Source organism: Stenella coeruleoalba (genome assembly GCF_951394435.1).
Source record: "Stenella coeruleoalba genome assembly, chromosome: 11".
NCBI classification, from domain to species: Eukaryota; Metazoa; Chordata; class Mammalia; order Artiodactyla; family Delphinidae; genus Stenella; species Stenella coeruleoalba.
In genome coordinates, this window is record NC_137157.1 from 60,200,294 (window position 1) to 60,223,574 (window position 23,281).

Sequence of the window (23,281 nt, forward strand, 5' to 3'; positions counted from 1 at the left end):
ACAAATTAGCACATAATACTTTCCCTCTCCCATTTATGCCAAGAAACTGTCCTGATTCACTTACTTGAGCAAATAAGACTCTGAACTTTATTGTGTTGCTATTCAAATCTTCTCCCAAGGCATATAAAATGCCTTCCTGATCCACTGTAACTCAAATTCTTTAGCCCCCATTTTGAATAATATCAGCCCTCAGTTTTCTTGGAGATGGTGAATATCTACATGTTTATTGATAATTATCATTATTTACCCTACAACCAGAGTGAATGTTCCCTAAATTGAGTGGCTCTTTGCCATAACCTTAGTCATAGGTAAGAGCAAAGAACAAAGGAGGACCCACGAAGGGTATTAACAAATGGGAGAGCTAGATTTTTAAATGGGCAATAATTCAGGGCTTCCCTGGTGGCGCAGATGGTTGAGAGTCTGCCTGCCGATGCAGGGGACACGGGTTCGTGCCCCGGTCCGGGAAGATCCCGCATGCCGCGGAGTGGCTGGGCCTGTGAGCCATGGCCACTGAGCCTGCACGTCTGGAGCCTGTGCTCCGCAACGGGAGAGGCCACAGCAGTGAGAGGTCCGCGTACCGCAAAAAAAAAAAAAAAAAGGGCAATAATTCAAAAAGGAAATCCTTTTTGAATTATTTGAATCCAGAGTAGCCCCCGCTCACGCAACTAGAGAGAAAGCCCACGCGCAGCAACAAAGACCCAACGCAGCCAACAAAAATGAATAAATAAATAAAATAAAATAAATTCTAAAATAAAATAAAATCGTCCTCCAAGCAGTTTTGGATAAGCTGTATTTCCAATAGTAGAAAAGGACTTTTTTGCATGAAAGTCATTCTTCTGTATTCTGGAACATTGTGCCAATTTTTTAAAGCTACCTACAGGAAATTTCCTTCAAGTTACCTATAAATGTATTTTTGAAAAAAGATTGTTATTACCATTACATTTTGAAAACGTATACCCGTGTAATCCACTGTTCTTCCTATCCTTGTGAAATGATGGTTTTTTCCTCCTTTTTAGACTAGTTCTGCTCATTTCCTTTTACTGAATACCCAGCAATCCCAGACCCTCCACGGTGACTTGTTTAACCTAGAAATATACCCATGGTTAACAGACTGTTCCCCCCCCTTTCCCACCCCCACCCTAATTTCATTAGGAAAAATCTGTGACTGACAAAGTTGATATCTACGGTTCACCAGCGATAGAGAAAACTAAAGTTCTTGGCTAAATATCCCCACACTTTATTCGGTTTTGTCCTAGATCCATTGGAAACCACTAAGGCAGTGTTCTTTTGACTGTTGTACTTCTTGATTCTTCATATTTTCATTGAAATTTTCCTTCACCCTTCAGGCCTATAGGCCTAGCCTGGAAGGATTTTAGGTCTTAAGCTGGCTTTAGTTGATAGGGCTCAGAGCAAATTTGGGAAAAGCTACTTTTAGATAAAATAAAGGAATTTAAACAGTTCAGTGTTGCTTTCTTGACTGGATAGGTGCTAGGATGGGGCCAACTCCTGTCTGGTTTGCAGTCAGGAGGAGCTGTGGATAGAGGGCTAAAGGTAGTTTTGGTGGGAAGTGTGTATCTATCTAATGAGGAAAGTGAAAAGAGAGGACTAACCAATCATTATTTTTAGAAACAAAAAGACAAATAGCACCATGTTTTGGAGCCTGGCTGGTGAAAGAGCTGTGGAAAACTGCAGCATCCAAGCTGTTACTGTGTTGCAGGCATGTTTTAATGAAGGAACTAGCCAGCCAGCCTCAGAGGAAATTTTGAGTGTATCATTGTTCTGAATTACTGCTGTTCATCTGTTCCCTTCACCTCCCCCTTCTGAAGAAGGGGTGGGAGCATAAATTATTGTCCAGTAACACTGTCTTACTTAGTCATAAACTGAGGCAGACCTAGCCTCACATTTTCATTGTCCTTTCACCCAAACCCTTAAATAAGTAAAATCTCTATACCATCTCCTTTTTCCCTTCCCTCATCCTGGCCACAGGCTTCTCCCTACCCAACAAAAATTTTTTGCTTGCATTTTTATTCTACCATTATATAGCCAACAACATTGCACTGGCCCCTTTATGGCTGATGGAGCCCAGGCGGCCTGCCCGATTAAGGGAGACAGCATTTGGCCAATGGGGCTGGTGTGTGCCATTACTGCTGGCTGTTGGGCCTCTGTCCTCTACAGCTCCATCCTGGCTCATTAAAACCCTGAGCCAAAGATCTGGGCAGACGCCTGCTGCAGCACTGTGGGGGCCAGGAAGTTAAATTGTTCTCCTAATCCTGCATAATTTATCTCCCTGTTAGCCCGCTCATAAACAGTCCAATTCAGCCCCACTGTGGTCTGAATTTCCTATTTTTGTGATGACCAACTAGTACCCAGCCTTTCCCTTCTCCTTTCTTTATTATTTTTATTAAAAATTATTTTCCCCTTGTTTGCTACGAGTTTGCCTTAATGTTTTTTTCATTTGGAGCCTCCTTCCTGGATCCCACTTCACCAACAATCTGTCCATTTCTCTAGTTTGGACCTGATATTACAGAGCAGTTGGTGCTATGGTCTTCCCCTTACCCTCTCCTCCAAGATTTCTAGTGCTTTGTTTTCTCCTTACCTATTTTCTCTTTTTTAATCCATCTCCTCTCCTTTTCCATCATTTCCATTTTTTCCTCCTTTCTATTCCTTCTCCAGTCCCTCTTTCCAGGGACCAACCTTGTTGCAGGATGTTTGGTAGGACATTTTGAAAAGGCACTGAATGGCTTATTTTTTTTTCACATCTCTGCTTCTGTTTCGTTTCAGAGATTTACAAACGAGGACCACCTGGCAGTTCATAAACACAAGCATGAGATGACATTGAAATTTGGCCCAGCCCGAACTGACTCAGTCATCATTGCAGGTATTTGCTGCCCCAGAAGCCATGTGCCTTGATATCACCAGACAGTTAAGATTAATACCAGGGACCAGATGTACTGGGAGCTGTACTCCCCTTCTCCCATTAAGAGCCCTTATGTGATCTGCATTTAATCAGGAAAGAGGAACACTGAAAGTTCCCAAGTTTCTATTGTGTCCTCCACTCTCAGTGTTTAATACGATTGGGTTCTGTGGTTTTTGAGGTGGGTGTGTTGAGGTTTTGTTTTAGCTTTCTTTCAGTCTATTCCCTCCTTGCCTTCTTTTTATTAGGACTTTGGAAGATTTACAGACAAAAGACGCCTTTGACATTTCTCCCTACCCACAGTGAAGGGGTGAACAAAAGAAAGCAAGAGAGCCAACCTAGCCTGGCTACTTCTCCTCCACTGGGTGTCAGTGTCGTCTTCCCCCCACCCCCAGTAGGCAGATTGTCAGTTTGTAAATTCAACTTCCCTTTATGAACCCAGACACCATTGAGGACAAACAAGACACTTAGTCAGTGGGACTTTTCTAGGCCGATTTGGGTGACCTGGAACCTCTCACTGGTTTTTTTGGATATTGTTTTGCTTACCTATGCCATTCTCAAGGGAGCATTCTCAGCAACTGCTCTCAAACCGTGCAGCAGTTCTGTTGTGCCATTTTCAGCTAGACAAACAAACCAAAATGGGTTTTTTCTTTTGATACCGTGAGGGGTTCTGACTTAGCCTGAGTTAAAGCAAGCTTACCCCAATGTTTAACCAATGGGGGATTTAGTTGGTGATTACTGTATTATATCAGTTAATAACTCAGGTAAGGCACAGTTTCTCTAAGTACTACTAGCCAAAATGCTGCCTGAGACACAGAGAAGGAAAGAGAGGACCTCCTACCATACTTCTGTACATGAAGAAAGGGGCTTGCACTACAGATCTCCTGTTCCTTATTAATTCAGCAAGTATTTGTCGAGTATCTACTGTTTGCACCAGGCACTTTGCTCGAGTTGGGGACATTGTCATTGATGATCCTGCAGAAAGCCTGGGGGAGGTCCTTGGAAAGAGTGGAGAGGACGTGAGCGTATATGTAGGCAACGCATACTTAAGTTTATTGTCAGGGCGTGTATACATGAAAAAAATGTTTAGTATTTGCAGCCAAGTATAAGTGAATAATACAAACAGTATCAATACTAAGAGAATTATTATTAAGTGAAATTGATTGGAGAAGTTTATGAAAGAGTTAAATTTGGGTCAAAGTTATCAAGTTGGAGAGGTTATTCCAAATGCGTGGAAGGGCCTATGCCGCCCTCCAGCAGTGGGGAGAGAAATTGATACAGGACAATGCCAAGGAGCTAAAATGTTTTCCTGTTATTCTTCACATTCTGTTTTGGAGTGTTCGCCCCATTGCACACTTCAGCTATCCTATCTAGTCTGGTGATTCTCGTATCTCTAAATTAAGACCTGGTTATCTCACATGTATTTCAACACCTTATTGAACACTTACTTGGCTGTCTTTCTGTCATTCAAATCTTCATGTCAATGACTGTCAATTAGGGAACTCCTTGTCCCCTAAACCAGCGGTCCCCAACCTTTTTGGCACCAGGAACCGGTTTCATGGAAGACAGTTTTTCCTAGGACCACGGGCAGGGTGGGAGTGGGGGGTAGGGGTAGGGTTCAGGGGGTGATGGGAGCGATGGGGGGCAGCAGATAAAGCTTTGCTCGGCTCACCTGCCGCTCACCTCCTGCTGTGCGGCCCAGCTCCTAACAGGCTGCGAACTGGTAATGGCCCGCCCAGGGGTTGGGGACCCCTGCCCTAAACCAATTCCTCTCCTTTGTTATTCACTGATAACAGTATTATCAAAATCTTGAGTTGTTTTATTCTTTCTTCAAATTCTGACTGTTCTGTTCTTTTCTGTTCTTCCTGCCATCCTCTGTCACTGTGCTTGAATCCCTCCATAGTCTCCTAGCTGGCCTCCTTGACTCGTCTCTCATTCTAATCCACCTTTCATTCTGTCAAAAAGCCAGACTTCCTGAAATTCTTCTCTGCTCAAAATCTGTCATTATCTTCCTGTTTGCTCTTACTTTAAGGCTATTTATATTTGGGTTTTCAGGCTTTCTATAACCTAGCCCCATGGTGTCCACCCAACTTTATTTTATTTATTTATTTTTAAGTGTCTAGCCAGTTTATACACCACACTGGTAGTAGAATCAGGGCTGGTTCTCTTTCCACTGAATCAGGTACCTGCCTCTTTTAATATGATAATCTTCTAGGTGTGATAATAATCTTCTAGAAGTAGATTTCAACTTGATATCAGAAAATTTCTCACAGAATTCATTCAAAATGTTAGAGGCTGCCTTAGAGGTAGTGAAGTCCCCAGGACTGGAGATGGGGCTGGGAAGGGCACTGGGACATGGCTGGAGGGGCACAGGAACCATGGAGCTAATGAGGCTTAACATTCAGGGCCCTGTACTCACATGGTTCCTCCTTAAGATCTTAGGAGGGGCCCTAACAATGTATTAACATGGTGATATGTTTTTGTAGTACTTGCAAAAATAAGATATTTTAAAATTCTTTTTCTTAAGGAGGGCCCCCAGAATTATATAAGTTTCAGGCCTAGATCCAGTCCTAGGTAGCACAGAGTTTTGCAAAGCACTAGGCAAGGAGACCAGAGAACCTGGGTTCCAGTCATGGCACTGCTTTGGCCCAAATGGGCAGAATGGCACTTGCTCTGCTTCCCTCACAGGGAGTAAAATCACAAATGTTAAATGGGCTGAAAAACATAAAATGTGAAAAAACATAAGTAACATAACTTAGATTTCCTGTCTGTGTTATGGGATATTTATCGCTGTTTCTCAGGTTATTGAAGATAACACATCAAAAAATGTGTCCTCAGGGCATTTTCCCGTCTCATTTCCCTCTGCTACAACTTCCTCTAACCCCTAGCCCCCAACACTACAGCCACTAGAACACTCATTTGTCATCATCTGTTGCCACTTATATATATATATATATATATATATATATATATATTTTTTTTTTTTGGCCACACTGCACGGCTTGTGGGATTTCAGTTCCCCAACCAGGGATTGAACCCAGGCCCTTGGCAGTGAGAGCGCAGAGTCCTAACCACTGGACCGCCAGGGAGTTCCTGCCGCTTTTATGTATTTGTTCAGAGGGCTCCCACTGTCTGTAAAGTCTATCTTTGCTGGAAAAAATCCTTATCAACAAGACCTAGTTCTGCCAGATCCTCTCCTCCTACCCCAGAAATGACCTCCCTTAGCACTGTTTCTTGCTGATCTTACAGACTAGGACTCTGACGCCTGATGTAACACATAGCTGAGTTCTGGGGGCCGCACAAGATAATCCTCAGGAATCTTGATCTTCTGCCATCCCCGGGCTCTTAACATCAGAGCATAGACACCTGGTTCTTGATGTATACATGATAGGGGTCACTGCGCTTATCCACTTTGCAGGAGCGGGTGTATCCCAGGATGAGGCTGCCCACAGTGGCAGCAAATAGGAACATGATGAAGAGAATGTACCTGTAGGAGTTGTCATCGCGGCCAGGTAGGGTGGCCTGCCTCTCCTCAGTCAGGTTGTCTGACCCTGGCCGGCAGAGCAAGTTGCTGTGAAGAGTGGCATTTAGAGCCTTCATCACAGTGTGCAGGCTCTCATACCAGGTCTCAGTCCCATTTGGTGGTCTCCATAGCAACAGGGATTCAGGTGGGGGAAGAATCGGAGGATGCTCTCCTTCAGAAGCCTTCCTGTTTCTCGTCCTCTCTGATCAGCCCTAACTCTCTCCATTTAGGGGTACCATTCTGTAGTCCTGCCGGTCGGCAAGGCTCCTGGGGGCGCCGTCTGTTCATTGGACACCTCGTCCTGGGCTCGTGGGTGCCCCACACTGCACCCCAAGGCACTCCGCCAGCCCCTCTGCTCGGAGCCTGCGGTCAGCACCGCCTGCGCCCCCTCCACTATGCGCCCCACCCAACTTTAGATGCAACTTACATCCCTAACATGGGATGTAAGTTGACATAGACATACCTTTTTCTCCTCATCTATATATTGGTGCCCATACCCTGCCTCTCTCTGTGCCTTCACCTGACTTACTCCTCTTATCTTCCTAATCTTCTCTCTTCTCTACCATCTGAAGCCATTCTTTAAAGGCCCAGCTCAAGTCCCGCTCCTTGAAACCTTTCCTAACTGCTATCATTAATTTGTCTTTATTTAGTTTCTATAACATTTTTTTTCTCTACTGTACATGGCACCTATTTTTTTGTATACTATGATACTATATATATAAATTGATTTCCTCAACTGAAAAACATACTCTTAGTTCTCTATGGCAAGAACCACGTCTTACATTTGGCCCAGACTCCTATACTCCTATCTCCCCCTCCCCCAAATATACACACAAGTGTATGCTTATAGCACCAAAACACAGAATGTATTCAGTAAACACCTGTTGATTTCTTTGGAATCATCAGAGCAGGCTAAGGGTTTTCTTATACATTTTCTGGCTGTTTGGCTGTTTGTTCATGAATGGGAAAAGTTTATGTGAGCCTCAGACCAGAGATCCAAAAGGCCCTCTTCTGCCATAGCCATGCCCTTAGCTGCCCCGTCCTGTTCCACTTGAGTCGTGACTTTTTCATGTGCCCTTACTGAAGTACTCTCTAAGCATAAGGGAATATTACCTCCACTCACCCAGAGATGGAGGGAAAGTGACTTTATCGTTGGCCAACCAAAGCTGCCAGAGAACCTTTTAAAACTATTTTGGGAGGTAGTGGTAATTTTTCCAAACATTCTTTTGATTCAGAAGAGGTTTTGTTTAAATTAAAAAAAAATTATGTTGTTTCCATGGAAAATCCCACTGGACTATTCCCAGTTGATCATGCTAGAAGGAGCGATTTTAGCCCCAGGTCTCACTCCTTAAAATATCATTTAAACATTGTTCTATCCCTATCATTCAATTTAGTGGTTTGGAGTATGAGATGAATCCCTGAGGTGATTAGTATGTCAAGGAAAACTATCATAATAGAGTTAGGACCAGGGAACAAGATTCAACTGACCTAAGAGAGAAGAACTAGAAAAACTGGGTGGGGAGAGAGAAGCTCAAATCTAAAATTCAGGTCGCTTAAAAAGTTCCCATGGCTTACCAAGAGACTTCCTCTTCCCAAGGGCAGAGGCACTGTGCTGAGGAAAGATTTGTGCAGCCTCTGAGAGGATATTTTGGCTGGCAAATCTAAATCCAAATATCCTGGTTTCTCGAATTTGCTCTCAGACCCAGGTCTCTATGAAATGAGCTCTATTGTTTGCAGTTTCCTTTTCTAGCTCATGATCTTGCTGTCTTGTTCCCCAGACCCTAGATTTGCCTGGAATGCCTTCAGAAGGTAATAGACCCTTACCTCAGTGACAACTGAAAGACAAGACACCATTTCTTACTTGGTAGCTTTAGCAAGTAGACTCAACCATCTGATCCTCAGTTTCTTCTCCTCATCAGATTTTAACGTCCATCTGCGTATACCTACTCACTTCAGACCTAGCAGGGAGTAAGTGTAAAGAGAAAATGTCACTTAACTGTACTTGATTTTCCTATCTAGAGGTTTCACAGACTCCACCTGGGTGGACGGTTTTGTTTTGTTTGGGGGTGAGGGAGCTGAAACCAGCCTCTGGGAGAAAGGTGGTTACATAGATAGTCACACAAAAACATTGTTCTAACTTCCCTCTGCTGGCCTTGAGGCAACACAGCACAGACACCCTCTGGTGGTCTAACACCAGTCTTTACTTACTAGAGCTCAATTAAAGCAAATTTGCCTGAACACAGAGATTCACTCCAAATAGAAGAATAAAAATGTGTTCTCTATGTGCTCTCAAGTTTTAATTTCAGGTCAAAACTAAAATAGAGGTTCCTTTTCTTTTCATGTCTACAGATCAAACTCCTACTCCGACTAGATTCCTGAAGAACTGTGAAGAGGTGGGGCTCTTCAATGAACTAGCTAGCTCCTTTGAACATGAATTCAAGAAAGCTGCAGATGAGGATGAAAAAAAGGCAAGAGACGGGACTTTTGCTGAAAAACTGGTAGTGTTCAGATCTAGGCAACTTTCATTGTGTCCTGCGATAATTAATAATTAAGCAAATTAATAATTAATTAGCTTAATTGGTTAAAGCACAAAATTATGGGCTTGGTTCTGTAGAACCAGATAGTACTCACAGATCCTAGTCAGCCACTCAGGTCTTTAGGTGGTCCAGATGATGGATCAGCACAAGTGTTGGATCTTCATCAAAAATCAGTCTTCTTGCTCTTCCAGTGGAGCATTTTCAGTAATCTGTTTTTTAATTATTTTTGTTCTGAATATGTTGAAGATGTTAAAAAAGATTATAAATTACTCAGATTTTGTTAGATAACATCTTTTTTGCTAAATCCCACTCTTTTCTGAGCTAATCAGACTTGTCACCTGGACTGTTTTATTCAATCAGCCAATCAATAAACATTTATTGAATTTCAACTCTTCTTTGTTTCAGTGTATATCACTCTTACCTTCAAGTAGCTCTCTAGTAATATTCAAGACATTAAGCTTAAGGAAGGATGTTCTTAAAGCCTTTCAAAGGAGATCAACAAGGATGGTGAAAGAACTAGAAATTAGGTCACTTTGGGAACATTTAAAGAAACTGAGGACATTTTGCTTGGAAAAGAAATTTTATTGGAACAAAATTGCAGTCTTCAAACATTGCTAGTTGAAGAGCTTTCCTGTAAAAGAGGGGTTAAACTTAATATTCTCTGTGCCCCAGGGGTAGAAATAGGACCAGGATAGGAAGCTATAACAAAGTGTGTTCGTTTATGTGTAGGCCACTTAGTATAGATATTGTAGAGAGGATTAAAATATTGGAATCACTTCAGATTCTGAGGTGCTGTGATTCTGACTTTAACCTTTATATTCAAGATCCCTAGAGAATCCTTTAGTGTGGAAGATCAGAGGAAATAGTTCAAGAAGCAGAGTCAAAGAAAAATAATTCCCATGGAATAAGGGTTTTGGAAAAAAAGGAAATTGAGAAGGTCAAAGTTTACTGTACTTTAGAATTAGAATTCTGGGTTATTAGTCACTATGTAAAATCATGTTTGTGTTCCATAATAATTCAGAAAAAATTCCAGTATATCTAAAACATATATACATTAACACATGTACCTCCCATAATTGCGTGGTACAGTGAGGCATGGAATCCCATGAGAATATAGGAAAGCCAAGACATAAGAAAAAATTTCCAGGAGGAGCTCTTTTCCTCTTAAGAGGGAGATAGCAGGTAAATCAAGAGAGTTTGTGCATGATTTTTTCATCCATCTTAAATTATAAGAATGAAGTTTTCTTATCACTGGGGGTCTTTCCAAGTTCCATAGCTTCTCTGTGATCTTCATTTCGTGCTGTCTCCCGCAAACTAAAAGAAAGTGGGGAAACGGTGGCAGATATTTGTAGTTCTTTCAAACAGCAGAACTAGCCACAGTCTGCTTGTCATTCTTTTTCCTCAGAGACCCAGGTCCGTCATCAATCAGTTGCTTCAACCTATGTGGTATAATTTTATTTTACAGTTTCCTTACCTCATCCCCCCTGTCATTTGTCCCTCCCCCCAAACAATCAGTCAAATTGTTTCCACCAGGATGTGAAGGATTTTAAACCAAACTCATTATAGGCAAATTCAAGAAAATTAACCTCCTTTTAAGGCTCCAGGTCTTTTCCACTTCCATTTTAGCTCACTTGGCACAGGAAGCCATTCATAGTTAGGCCTCTACTCATTGGGCATCTCTCAGTGTTTCTCCGTGCTGGGTCAGGGGTGGTCTTCACGTCTACTTGATGAGAAACACAGGCTCAGTGGAAAATTGTCTCCAGGAGTATTTAATGAGCCCCAAACTTTTCTGAACCACAGCTTTTCTAGGAGATTCCTCTAGCAGATTTTAAACTTGTGATTGTATTCACTTAGAGGCCTCTCCTTCCTACAGCCCTCTGACTTCAGGGATCTGAGAATTAGCCCAACTGGACCTGACATCTGTGTAGAAAAAATGAGGGCAGAAATGAAATCATCTATGCTGTTGCTCATCCTTATCAGATTGGAGAGAAGGAACCATTACCACTACATTACCATGTATTAGACACTAGATTATCTTTAGTTTGCTCAAATACCAATATTTCTAGTGATTAAGATAGCAAGGGATAAATTAAAAACAAGCTCCTCTTTCATCAAGAAACCTAGGATATGGGAAGAATAGAACAAAGGACGCACTTTGTCATGAAACTGAACTGCAGTGCCAGCTCTCCTATTGTGGCGCAGTATCAGGGTCATGTCAGATGGTTTATTGTTCTCTTCAAAGCCACTTATGGCTCCACAGTTCTGTGAGTTGATTGCACTACTGCCAGAAAAGTACTCTTTCCTTTCTGGATTTCTCCAGTTGTGCTCCTAGAACCAAGTTCTAATTTCTTTCACTGATGAAATGACCAGCCTTTCCTTTCTTTGTTATCCCCAAACCCTAACTTCTAGCCTCTAGCACCAGATTTTGGGGTGAGAACACCATCAAGCATGGAGAGTTCCCCAGAAAAGATACTTCCTGTCTTGTTGACAGTACTTTAATAGCCAGTTTGATTTGGTTTGCTTTTGATAATTGGGTAACCTAGTCATTCTGATCGGCAGAAAATTTGTTCACAGCTCGCTAGTAGCCAATGGAGCTTGTTGCGAATACGAAGGCACTGGATTCAGGAATTGTGCTTTCCTGAAAAATAATATAGTCATTGTATTTGCATGGATAAATGACATCTTTTTTTATTTTCTCCTTTCAGGGCCTTTATAAGCATTTTAAGGTTGCTTTTTTTTTTTCCCTTTCGGAATTTTTATAAGTGTTCACCCGTGGCGAGGCAGATATAACTTCATTTTATAGGAGGGAAACAGAAGCCCTGAGAAGTTAAAGGATTTGGCCAGAGTTGTACATAAAACCTGGGCTTCACATTTCTTTGACTTTCAGTTTGGTGCTTTGACCAAGGACTGAACTTCTTAGAAGTATATTCCCTCATCTTTTAACTGGGAAGGTATAGCTTTAACTTGAAGGGAATCATGAGGTTGAACTATGCTCACTTCTCTCTTTTAACAGGCTGCTTCTGGGCCCCTTGACATGTCTCTGCCTTCTACACCAGACATCAAAATCAAAGAAGAAGAGCCAGTGGAAGTAGACTCATCCCCACCTGACAGTCCTGCCTCTAGCCCCTGCTCCCCACCACTCAGGGAGAAGGTAAAACTCTACCAAGAGTCATCTCAAACGTTAATTGATAGATGAAGTTTTGATGCGTTTGTTGTATAAATATTGTGTGATACAGGAGGATTGATTTTATATATATATATATATATATATTTTTTTTTTTTTTTTTTTGCGGTACGCGGGCCTCCCGCTGCTGTGGCCTCTCCTGTTGCGGAGCACAGGCTCCGGACACGCAGGCTCAGCGGCCATGGCTCACAGACCCAGCCGCTCCGCGGCATGTGGGATCTTCCTGGACCGGGGCACGAACCTGTGTCCCCTGCATCGGCAGGCAGACTCTCAACCACTGCGCCACCAGGGAAGCCCAATTATATTTAAATAAATGTTAATTGTTTAGAAGATTTATATAAATTACACCTATTCTCTGACCCAGCAACTCCACTTCTAAGTCTGTATGGAAGAGAAATTAGTGCATATGTCCACCAAAAGAAGTATATAAGAAAGTTCACAGCAGTTGTATTCGTAATAGTCAAAAAACTGGAAGCAGTCCAAATGTCCATCAACAAGACCTGTTGCATATATAAAAAGTCATTTAGTTTTATTTTATGCTTTAGATTAACGTACTTTATGTATGTTGTACTGCTTCAATTGATAAGTGGAAAAGAAAAATCACATAATTCATAAATTGAACATTAAACAATTTAGAAAAAATGTCTTCCCAGAGGGAAGTTTTCTAGTGATTCAAAGGGAGTATCTGTCAGGATTCTGATTATTATTATTATTTTTTTTGTGTGTGTGGTACACGGGCCTCTCACTGTTGTGGCCTCTCCCATTGTGCAGCACAGGCTCCGGACGCGCAGGCCCAGCGGCCATGGCTCATGGGCCTAGCTGCTCTGCAGCATGTGGGATCTTCCCGGACCGGGGCACGAACCCATGTCCCCTGCATCGGCAGGTGGACTCTCAACCACTGCGCCACCAGGGAAGCCCTGATTATTATTTTTTTAAAGGAAACTTTTTGTGAAGTATTTTTAATAAATTTATTGAAATATCACACACATACAGAAAAGCACATAAATTGTAAGTATACAGCTTACTGAGTTTTCACAAAGTTTACAGCTTATGTAACCAACACCTTGATAATTTCATCATAACCTCAGAAGGCCCATCATACCTCCTTCCAGTCTCTACTGTGCTACCAGTGGTTATTAATTTTAATATCCACTGTGGATAGAGCATCTGTACCTCATCTTACCTCCCTCCAAAACTGGTTTGCTAACATCTCAAAACTACCCTCTCCATAAACATTACAACTGTATCCCCCCTCCTCTTTTCATCAGCAGCCAGGTCCTAGAGGCTGTTGAGAGATGTTTTCAGGGCCACTGTAGGCACTGGCAGTCTAAGGTCCTTACAACTTAACAATGGGAAGCAGTTTGTTTTATCACAATATGATCATTATTCAAACTTCCGTAGCCCTTTCTTTAAGGGGTCTCTAGGAGACGTTGGGTTAAGACCAATTGGGTTGCCTTATCACCAGTCTTATACCTGTCTTTTCCCATTAGAGATCAGTGGACACTTGAGCATCAAGTTTAGAATGAGAGTATCTAGATCATGAAAAATTATAACACTCCTGGGACTTCCCGGGCGGTCCAGTGTTTAAGACCCCACGCTTCCACTGCAGATCCCTGGTTGGGGAACTAAGATCCCACATGCTGCACGGCATGGTCGCCTGTCAAAAAAAATTATAACACTCCTTAGAATTTATATGGTACTCTAGTGCTTCTACAGAAATTTCAAGTGATCTGCCAACTGTCATCTCACTCATATAGCCATCATCCCTGAAAGGGAGATAGCCAAAAGGTCTTAACTCAGCATTCCTACTGAATGGGTGAGTGAGGTATGGGTCCATGATCACGATGGAATCAGGTCATGATTTACATGAGTAGTCCAAGTGCTCTTTCCAATAAATTTATACTAGATTTTACCAGCTATGTATTTCCCTATAAGCAGTCCCTTAAAGCATTTTGTGATCTGTTGGTGTCTTCTCCCCAGGATGTTGCCCCAAAGCCTGTTGTGATCTCTACGCCCACACCTACCATCGTACGCCCTGGCTCCCTGCCTCTCCACTTGGGCTATGATCCACTTCACCCAACCCTTCCTTCCCCAACCTCCGTCATCACACAGGCTCCACCATCCAACAGGCAACTGGGGTAAGTAAAGAGAGCAGGGAGAAACAGTGAAGCCTGAATGTCTTTCCTCTGTGTGAAATTATTTGATTAAATAGAGACTGTTTCTGAATACTCAAGGAAAACAAGTCACTGAGATTGTCTCTCAACATAAATTTTTCACCCCATAAACAGAATCTTCTTTACCTTTTTAGTAGACAAGCAAGAATTTATTTGGGGGTGTACTGCCTTAATTTGGAGGTTTAATACTTCTTCGATCTAAAAGAAGAATCCTTAGAACTTTAGGAAGTTCATTATAGTGGTGGAGGTCACACAGGGAAGTATATATTTAGTTCTTGGCTTCAATCATATGGATGTTTATGGAGGCGCTGAAACCCATTAAGTCATCTTTTTTTTTTTTTTTGCTGTACGCGGGCCTCTCACTGCTGCAGCCTCTCCCGTTGCAGAGCACAGGCTCTCGACGCGCAGGCTCAGCGGCCATGGCTCACGGGCCCAGCCGCTCTGCGGCATGTGGGATCTTCCCGGACCGGGGCACGAACCCGTGTCCCCTGCATGGGCAGGCGGACTCTCAACCACTGCGCCTCCAGGGAAGCCCAAGTCATCCTTTTTAAGTCTGGTTGTTCCCCTCAGTCCTAGTTAGGGTTCTTGGTCTTTGCTATTCCTAATTTTGTCTTCACTCCCAGCATGGCCCATACAGATTTCCTAGTGGGATGACTTAAGATCCTGTCCCCAGGTACCCATGGGTTAAGAGGTTGTTATCAGGCTTCAGCCTCTTCAAGTTTATTGTTCTCTAGACCCACTAAGAAAAATACAAAGGGATGGCTTCTTTCTTAGACAGAGTAGAGCAAAATGTGGAAAGGAACAGGAGGAACTTACTCAGATTTGGCTATCATATGACATAATTCAGCTTTGCAAAATGGCAGCTTTGGTCGAAGTATTCCTTGCCTAAGGCAAGACAGAATTTATACATGCCAGTGGTAGGGATGTTTATTTAACTGTTCTAAACTCTTAATAGGATTAGCTTCCCACCCACTTGAATTCAGTGGTGCATTTAATTTGCAAGGTGTAAAGATCTTGCGATTTCTCTCCATCTATAAGGTAAGGTAAGTAGCATTCCCTGCTTTATCCACCTTCATGAGGGTGCCAGGATTTTACAACGCTACTAGAAAAGACTGGGAAATCTGCTGTAATTATAGGCGGAGGATCATTGGCAAAAGGGTCCGTATTATGAGCATTTCTCTTCATATTTCCTCTAGGTCTCCCACTGGCTCCCTCCCTCTCGTCATGCATCTTGCTAATGGACAGACCATGCCTGTGCTGCCAGGGCCTCCGGTACAGATGCCTTCTGTTATATCGGTGAGCTCTGAAGTTGGGGCAGCCAACCCTACCAAGACATTAACCCCTCCCTTCCACCTGAATGCTCATAGACACACATGAGCCCCAGGGAAACGTGGGCTCTGATCTGTAGTAGTTGAACATGGCAGCCTGCCCGTACTCTTCACTAACCTCTGCCAATCCAGCACTATGGAACACTAGACAAAGGCTCATCTGGACAATTGGCTCCTGGTCCAAGAATTGATTTTGCCAGCCTGCTGATTGGTTGATTTCACTTGGCACTAAGTACCTCACAAATTGCCCACCACTTTCCTCAAGATACAGCCTCAGCCTTCCCCATAGAAATTGTCATAGCACTGGAGGATTAGGTCCCCTATCCTGTGGTGCTCCATGGGGGATGGTATTTCCCAGGCTGTTTCTGCATGCCCTATGCGCAGGTTGCATAGTACAGGCCCTAATGTGCCAATCTCAAAAGCACTTCATTTGGGGAAGCTGTTGCCCCACTAATAGCATTATGTTCCCTTCTGGTTTTTCTTCCTTCTCTTGATCCAGCTGGCCAGACCTGTGTCTATGGTGCCCAACATTCCTGGTATCCCTGGCCCACCAGTTAACAGCAGTGGTTCCATTTCTCCCTCTGGCCACCCTATGCCATCAGAAGCCAAGATGGTGAGTACATCCCAGCCCGGGGCAACGCTGGCCCTTCTGAAAGAAGTGGTATCTTCTGGGGCTTGCAGAGCTAAAGACCCACCCAGTTGTGGGGTCTGGAGAAGAAAAGACCCTGATTCATGACTCCTGTCTCCTCTCTTCCACCTTTAGAGACTGGTACATAGACCATGGCAGTGAAAAGAAGCAGCACAGATTGTTTGGAATGGAACTCTTGCTGTTTCAGTTCCAGGGTGACAGATGGAGGGGTGGATGAGTGGGCAGGAGAGCTGGCCAGGAGGTGAATAACTGCGTAATAACCAGCCCCTGGCCAGGTTCCAGGAGAGAGCTTTCATCTGGACTCTATAGCTTCAGCAACCCCCGCCCTCCAACTGTGCCCAGGATGATAGTGAGGGGACAGAGTAGGTATTTTAGGGATCATGTGCACCTTCTCTCTCCCTGTCATTTTCTTTTAATCCCTCTGTTAAGGGAAAATCAGTGTGGGAATTTTAGTTGTCTGTAACATCAGTAATAAAATCTAAGCCCACTCTTCTCACCCTTGATAGAATCTCACCCTTGACAAGCTATTTTTCCTTATCTTTTCCTACAGAGACTAAAAGCTACCCTAACCCACCAAGTCTCCTCAATCAACGGTGGCTGTGGAATGGTGGTGGGGACTGCCAGCACCATGGTGACAGCCCGTCCAGAGCAAAGCCAGATCCTCGTCCAGCACCCTGACGCCCCATCCCCTGCCCAGCCACAGGTCATTTAGACCCTTGGATGGGGGAACCAGTTTGTGTCACCATTACTCTTTAAGTCATACCTGTTTTTTCAAGGAGCAAGAAAATGAAAGAAGAGTGGATTTCAGCATTCTGGGCGTCTACCTGCACTTTGGTCCTTGTTGACAGTTTGAAAGTAGCAAAATGCGCTATTCTTTATCCATCCTTGGGTTGTACTAAATGCAAACAGACTGGATAATGCAGAACTGTCACAGAGGAGGTCTCAGTTTTTGTTTTCTGCTTTTTGGTTATTTCTATATGTGAATGCTGTATCTGCAGAACCCTCTAAAATGTGACAGGACCTCACTTCAAACCACTTTGTACACCAAAGGAGGCTTCCCCTAGTCTCTCCTATCTTAGGTCTTAGCCCCCACCCACCTAAAAAAACTTACCTGATTAGATTTATAGCAAAAATCAGATAATAACAATATATTAGGGACTTCCCTGGTGATGCAGTGGTTAAGAATCCACCTGCCAATGCAGGGGACACGGGTTCAGTTGCTCCGGGAAGATCCCACGTGCCGCAGAGCAACTAAGCCTGTGCACCACAGCTACTGAGCCTGCGCTCTAGAGCCCACGAGCCACAGTTACTGAGCCCGCACACCACGACTACTGAAGCACGTGCGCCTAGAGCCCGTGTGCCGTAACTACTTAGTCCATGCGCCGCAACCACTGAAGCCCACGCACTCTAGGGCCCACGTGCCACAACTACTGAAGCCCGCACTCCTAGAGCCCGTGCTCTGCAACAAGGGAAGCCACCACAGTGAGAAGCCCATGCACCACAACGAAGAGTAGCCCCCGCTCACCACAACAAAGAAAGCCTGCACGTAGCAATGAAGACCCAACACAGCCAAAAAAAAAAGAAAAAAGAAAAACAGTATATTAATAAAATGTGATGTCACAGTATTAAGATGGCTCAGTAAACAAATACACACCCCCAAAAAACACTTTTTCCTCATCAATTGAATGTCTTTTTATCAGGAGAAATTAAAGTCTTAAAAAAGCCAGAGGGATCCCATTTAGAAGCCCAACTCTTTTTTTCAGGGAGGCCTCAGTTTACTAATTTTCTTTGAAAACTGAATAGGCCTCAGTTTTCATATTGTCTGTATTGGTTAGGTGACAACAACCTGAGATCAGTTTCTAGAGTTACATCTTTTGCCCATCCCCTTTTCCTGATGTCACCACCTGCTTTATCAGTTACCACCACATGTCCTAACATTTAATGACCATATGCTGCCTTAAAGCTTGGCCAACAACAAAAGCTTTCATCTGAGTTTTCTTGTTGGAAGCTAAGCCTGCCCACCCTCCTGTAACCCCTTCTAATGCCAGTCCCTTCTGGAAATGGTAAAGCAGTAGTCCCCTTGCCCAAGTTGTGCTGCTTCCCCTCTTGAGGAAATGACATGACTTATTTTTTAGTTACCACTAATTCCTTTCCTTCTTATTCTTCCTGTCTTTCTCTTGGTCTGTTCTTTTACCTCCATTCCCTGCATGTCTTGTTGAGTTGTCTATGAGAGAATAGGAACCCATCATTTCCTTTTCCCCATTCTCCTCCTAAAGCACCAATCTTTACATGTGCTCCAGTGAGCTCAGGACAAAGAGGAAATTGAAAATCACAGGAGAATTTGTGTAAACTTCCCTTAGTACAGTGAGAAGCAATGATCCCAAGGCCTGTAGCTCATTAAAATAAGTTTGAAATTTCCTCTCCACTTTTTTTCTTTTAGGAGAGAGAATATTAATCTGAATAAATAAAATGATCTCTTCATTATCTGTGTTAATGGAGAACATGATTCAGTAGGGCCTGAAGTAGAATAAGATTCTGTTTTCTTATAAGCTTATGCTTATTCTCATGCAACTAATGTGAGCTCTGGCATTTGGAAACTACCAATATAGATGTTCTCTAATAGCAACAGATTCAGGAAGAATTTATTTTTGGCGTTGTTTTACATTACATAGTTTCTTTTATACAGATGGTTGACCTTTCTATATTTTAATTTTGACCGTTATTGTAAAATTGGTCTATCTTCTTTGAATACATACCAGCTAACAGAAAAGGAAGATGATTCAAAAGTGCTTTAGAGACAAGAGACATCAGCCTGAAGTTTAAAAACAAAAGACAGTCTTAAATCGCCAATTTGTAAAGAGATTAAAAAATGTTTTTCTCTTTAAAAACAAACAGAACAAACAAGGCAGGAAGCAGGGGCGTTGCTGAGGATGATTAATAACTGATTTAAATAAAAAGAATATATTGGGAGTTCCCTGGTGGCCTAGTGGTTAGGATTCTGGCCTTTCACTGCTGTGGCCCAGGTTTAATCCCTGGTCGGGGAACTGAGATCCTGCAAGCCGTGCGGTGTGGCCAAAAAAAAAGAGAATATACTAATTCATATATCTCCATGATAGTTCATATCTCACTGATAGTAAAATCTTTTCTCCTTTTCTGAAACTTGTAGCACACAGTTATTTGTATATATTGCTTGGTCAGATAGGTGATTCTCCAATTTTTTATTCCATAGTCTCCCTGAAATTTCCCCTGACACCTCCCTTGATTATAATTTCCCTGCCTACAAGATTTCCTGTTAAGAAACAAAAAGTGATCCTAGTTTCACTTCTATCTGTCTGTCTCAGAAATAATCAGAGTATGGAACTGAGAAGACTGAAAGAAAACAGGAGGCAGAATGAGGAACTACTACAGAAGAGAAGCTAAGGGACATAGTAATGAGACTCGCTGTGGTTACAGAGACTGGTATATACTTTTACCAGATCTTTGCCAGAGCTTACGTCAGGTTTAGTTTGGAAAGGACTGACATTCCCTTCAAGTAACTCCTCTTCCTTCTGGGCAACAGGTCTCACCAGCCCAACCCACTCCTAGTACTGGAGGGCGACGTCGGCGCACGGTGGATGAAGATCCAGATGAGCGGCGGCAGCGCTTTCTGGAGCGCAACCGGGCCGCAGCCTCGCGCTGCCGTCAAAAGCGGAAGCTGTGGGTGTCCTCCCTAGAGAAGAAGGCTGAGGAACTCACGTCTCAGAACATTCAGCTGAGTGTGAGTGTGTCCTGGGTGATTATTAGGATTGTTGAATCTGGAAAGTGAGATTGAATCAGGAAGTAGTGGGACGATAGAAGATGATAATTCTTTAAGACAGATCCAGAACATATGCCAGGGAGAATGCAGAAAGAATGTCTTAACAGTCAAGAGTTGAAACCTCTTCCCCAGGGACTGGAAAGGACACTTACCACTACTCCCAAATCTGCTACTAGAAGAGTCATCCATAGACCAGTTTGGATGAAGGGAATTAGATTAAGCGCCCCAGGGTGCTCTTTTTAAGTCATTAGTAGAATCTGACAGGGGTAGTGGAACACCCAAAGGGAAAGTATTTGCCCAGGTAACACAGCTTAAGAAAAGAAAGAAAAAGCCACTCAAACGCAAATAGAACGGTTATAATACAGATATTTTCATTTATTTTTCGCTGTGCTGGATCTTCTTTGCTGTGCGCGGGGCTTTCTCTAGTTGCGGCGAGCGGGAGCTACTCTAACTTGTGCGCGGGCTTCTCATTGCGGTGGCTTCTGTTGTTGCAGAGCATGGGCTCTAGGCGCGCAGGCTTTAGTAGTTGCAGAATGCGGGCTCAGTAGTTGGGTCTCGCGGGCTCTAGAGTGTGGGCTCAGTAATTGTGGCGCATGGGCTTAGTTGCTCCACGGCATGTGGGATCTTCCCGTGCGGCATGTGGGATCTTCCCGGACCAGGGCTTGAACCCATGTCCCCTGCATTGGCAGGTGGATTCTTAACCACTGAACCACCAGGGAAGTCCCCAGATAATTTCTTGAATATTATTTTCCCTTCTTCTGATTATTTATTAAAATATTCCATTACAAAGGTAATATATTTATATAACATATATATAATATACACATACATACACACACAGAGGTACAGATTAAAAATAAAGTCTCTCTTCAATATGTCTTTCCTAGTCTCATTCTCTTCCTTGTAGATAAGTTTGGTGTGTACCTACCAGACATGTATGTATTTCTAATATTTTTTTCATTTATAGCTTTTGTGGGGGAGTCAGGGAGGGACTGTCTGTTGTAACATAAAACAGTATCTCCTGGAGATCTAGCCATGTATACAGAGGACCTACCTCGTGTTTGTAAATAGCTGTACAGTGTAGCATTCTGTAGTGTAAGTTATGTTATAAGGTATGGATACTTATAATGTTTCTAATTTTTTGCCATAACAGCAGTGCTGCAGTGTACATTGTATGCACTTGAGTAGATAGCTCTGTTAAATAGATTCCTGGAAGTTAGCTTTCTTAATCAAAGGACATAAGCATTATTAATTTTGGTGCAATCGTATTTATCCTAAATAGGAGGCATTTTTCTATTTAAAATCCCTGCTATCACTGTAAGCAGCTCCTGTCATGGAATTCGTGGCTGTATTGGCCCTGGGCCGTCTAAAGCCTTGCTGGGTCTTTCCCAGATTTGAGGGAGAGAATCCAGACAGCATTCTGTCCTCACTTCGGGCATAGCTACGGGGGGTTCAAGAGTGGAGCATAAATTTTCTTCATATTCTTTTCTTCCCTCCCTCCTCAGAATGAAGTCACATTACTACGCAATGAGGTGGCTCAATTGAAACAGCTGCTGTTAGCTCATAAAGACTGCCCAGTCACAGCACTACAGAAAAAGACCCAAGGCTACTTAGGTGAGAGGCTCACAACCTAAGCAAGACCAGTCAGTCAGTACGCTGCGTGTAATGAGTGTCTCAACGCTTTATAATTTTATAACCCCATTCTGAATGTTCTGGGGGGCCCAGATGGACGAGTGAGCAGCCTTTGTGGAACAACCAGTCCTATCAAAAAAAATTTTTGAGAACAATATAGTTACCCTAATTATCTATTGTAGCTGGAGAAAAAGGGTAGCAATATGTATTGGGTACCTACTTTGTGTGAGGCACTCAACCATCTTCCCAGTTCTCTCATGAAATCGATATTACCTGCGTTTATACACAAGAAAACTGCACTCAGATTAGTCACTTACCTGAAGTTACACAGTTGGTGAAGTGGCAAAGCCAAGATTCACATCCAGCTCTTCTTATTCCAAAGCCACTGTCTTGGCTTCAAGAGGATATAATACATTGGGGTTTGTTAAGCATTGAGGTTTGGTGGTAGATCACACATTGGGGTTTGTTAAGCATTGAGGTTTGGTACATTTTATCTTTCTAATGATGGGCTCATGTTGGTTTCAGTTTGTAATCTGTGAGCACAAATAATATAGTGCTAGGAAGAGCTGGTCACAGAGTCATGCTCTGGATAAGCACAATCCTGAAATTAAAATTACTGTGAATAATTTGCTTATGGACAGTAAAAACTAATAAATCATTTTCCTTTACAAATTAAATAAATTCATAGAAATGTTGGCTATCAAATTTTGATATATTGAATTATTTTTCCACTAATGTCTTTATCATTTCAGAGATGTGTTCCCATAGAAAAAGAGTAACCACATCACCAATTTTAAACATCTCTATTTAAATTTTAATTTTAATGTGTACTTCATGGTACATTCATTCATTAGGCAGATATTGATTGAGCCTGTTCTGTGCCAGGCACTGTTTTACATGCTGAGGACATAATAGGGAACCAAATAGATTAGATTAAAGTCCCTGCCCGTGAGGGGCTTATATTTTAGTAGGTGAGACAGACAATAAACTAGATAAATAGGTACAATATATATAGTATGTTAGATAAGAATAAATGCTTGGAAGACAAAAATAAAACAAGAAAGAGGAATATGAAATGTTAGCAGCAGGGTTGAAATTTTAGACAAGACCTTAAGGAAGTGAGGGAGCTAGCCATGCATTAATATGGGAGAAAAGTACTGCAAGCGGGAGGAATAGCAAATGCAAAGACCCGCAGTGGGAGCGTGTCCGGCACATTCTAGGAGCACCAAGGAGGCTAGTGTGGCTGGATTGGAGAGAATGGGGAATGGAGACTATTTGGAGATGAGGTAGGGGAGGGAATGGAAGCATTTTCCTTTAGGGCCTCATTGGTCATAGTGAGGACCTTAGCTTTTACTCTACTTTGGGGATCATTAGAGGGTTGTTTTCAGCAGAATAGTGACATGACTGATCTGACTTATTTTGAACAGGGTCACTCTGTTAAGAGAGTGAGGAATGCATGGGCAGAAGCAGGCAGTCCACTTAGTGGGGCTATCACAGTCATATGAGCAAGAGGTGATGGAGCCTTGGACTGGATGGCCGTAGTG

At 42.8% G+C, this 23,281-nt stretch overlaps 2 protein-coding genes across 5 annotated transcripts in view; one reads left to right on the top strand and one right to left on the bottom strand.

Moving 5' to 3' along the window:
* LOC307194839 (cyclic AMP-dependent transcription factor ATF-7) overlaps nt 1–23,281 on the top strand; it is a 92,731-nt gene that overhangs the window by 59,211 nt on the left and 10,239 nt on the right. For 3 of the 4 annotated variants that reach the window (XR_013830643.1, XM_079938197.1, XM_079938198.1), the window contains 9 exons: nt 2,782–2,878; nt 8,787–8,905; nt 11,988–12,125; nt 14,139–14,296; nt 15,529–15,628; nt 16,160–16,273; nt 16,860–17,012; nt 19,869–20,066; nt 21,611–21,719. Coding sequence is in view for 3 of the 4 variants with exons in the window: in XM_079938197.1 (XP_079794323.1) it covers nt 2,782–2,878; nt 8,787–8,905; nt 11,988–12,125; nt 14,139–14,296; nt 15,529–15,628; nt 16,160–16,273; nt 16,860–17,012; nt 19,869–20,066; nt 21,611–21,719 (1,186 nt within the window). In the remaining variant the exon portion in view is untranslated. The remainder of the gene's footprint in view (nt 1–2,781; nt 2,879–8,786; nt 8,906–11,987; nt 12,126–14,138; nt 14,297–15,528; nt 15,629–16,159; nt 16,274–16,859; nt 17,013–19,868; nt 20,067–21,610; nt 21,720–23,281) is intronic. The other variant, XM_079938199.1, reaches the window with a different exon arrangement.
* LOC307193899 (potassium voltage-gated channel subfamily E member 3-like) lies at nt 5,946–7,461 on the bottom strand (the record flags this gene model as incomplete). The annotated part of the gene is made up of 2 exons (XM_079936524.1): nt 5,946–6,623; nt 7,427–7,461. The coding sequence occupies 2 exons, from the start codon at nt 7,459–7,461 to the stop codon at nt 6,266–6,268; spliced, it is 393 nt and encodes a 130-aa protein (XP_079792650.1). The 3' UTR covers nt 5,946–6,265.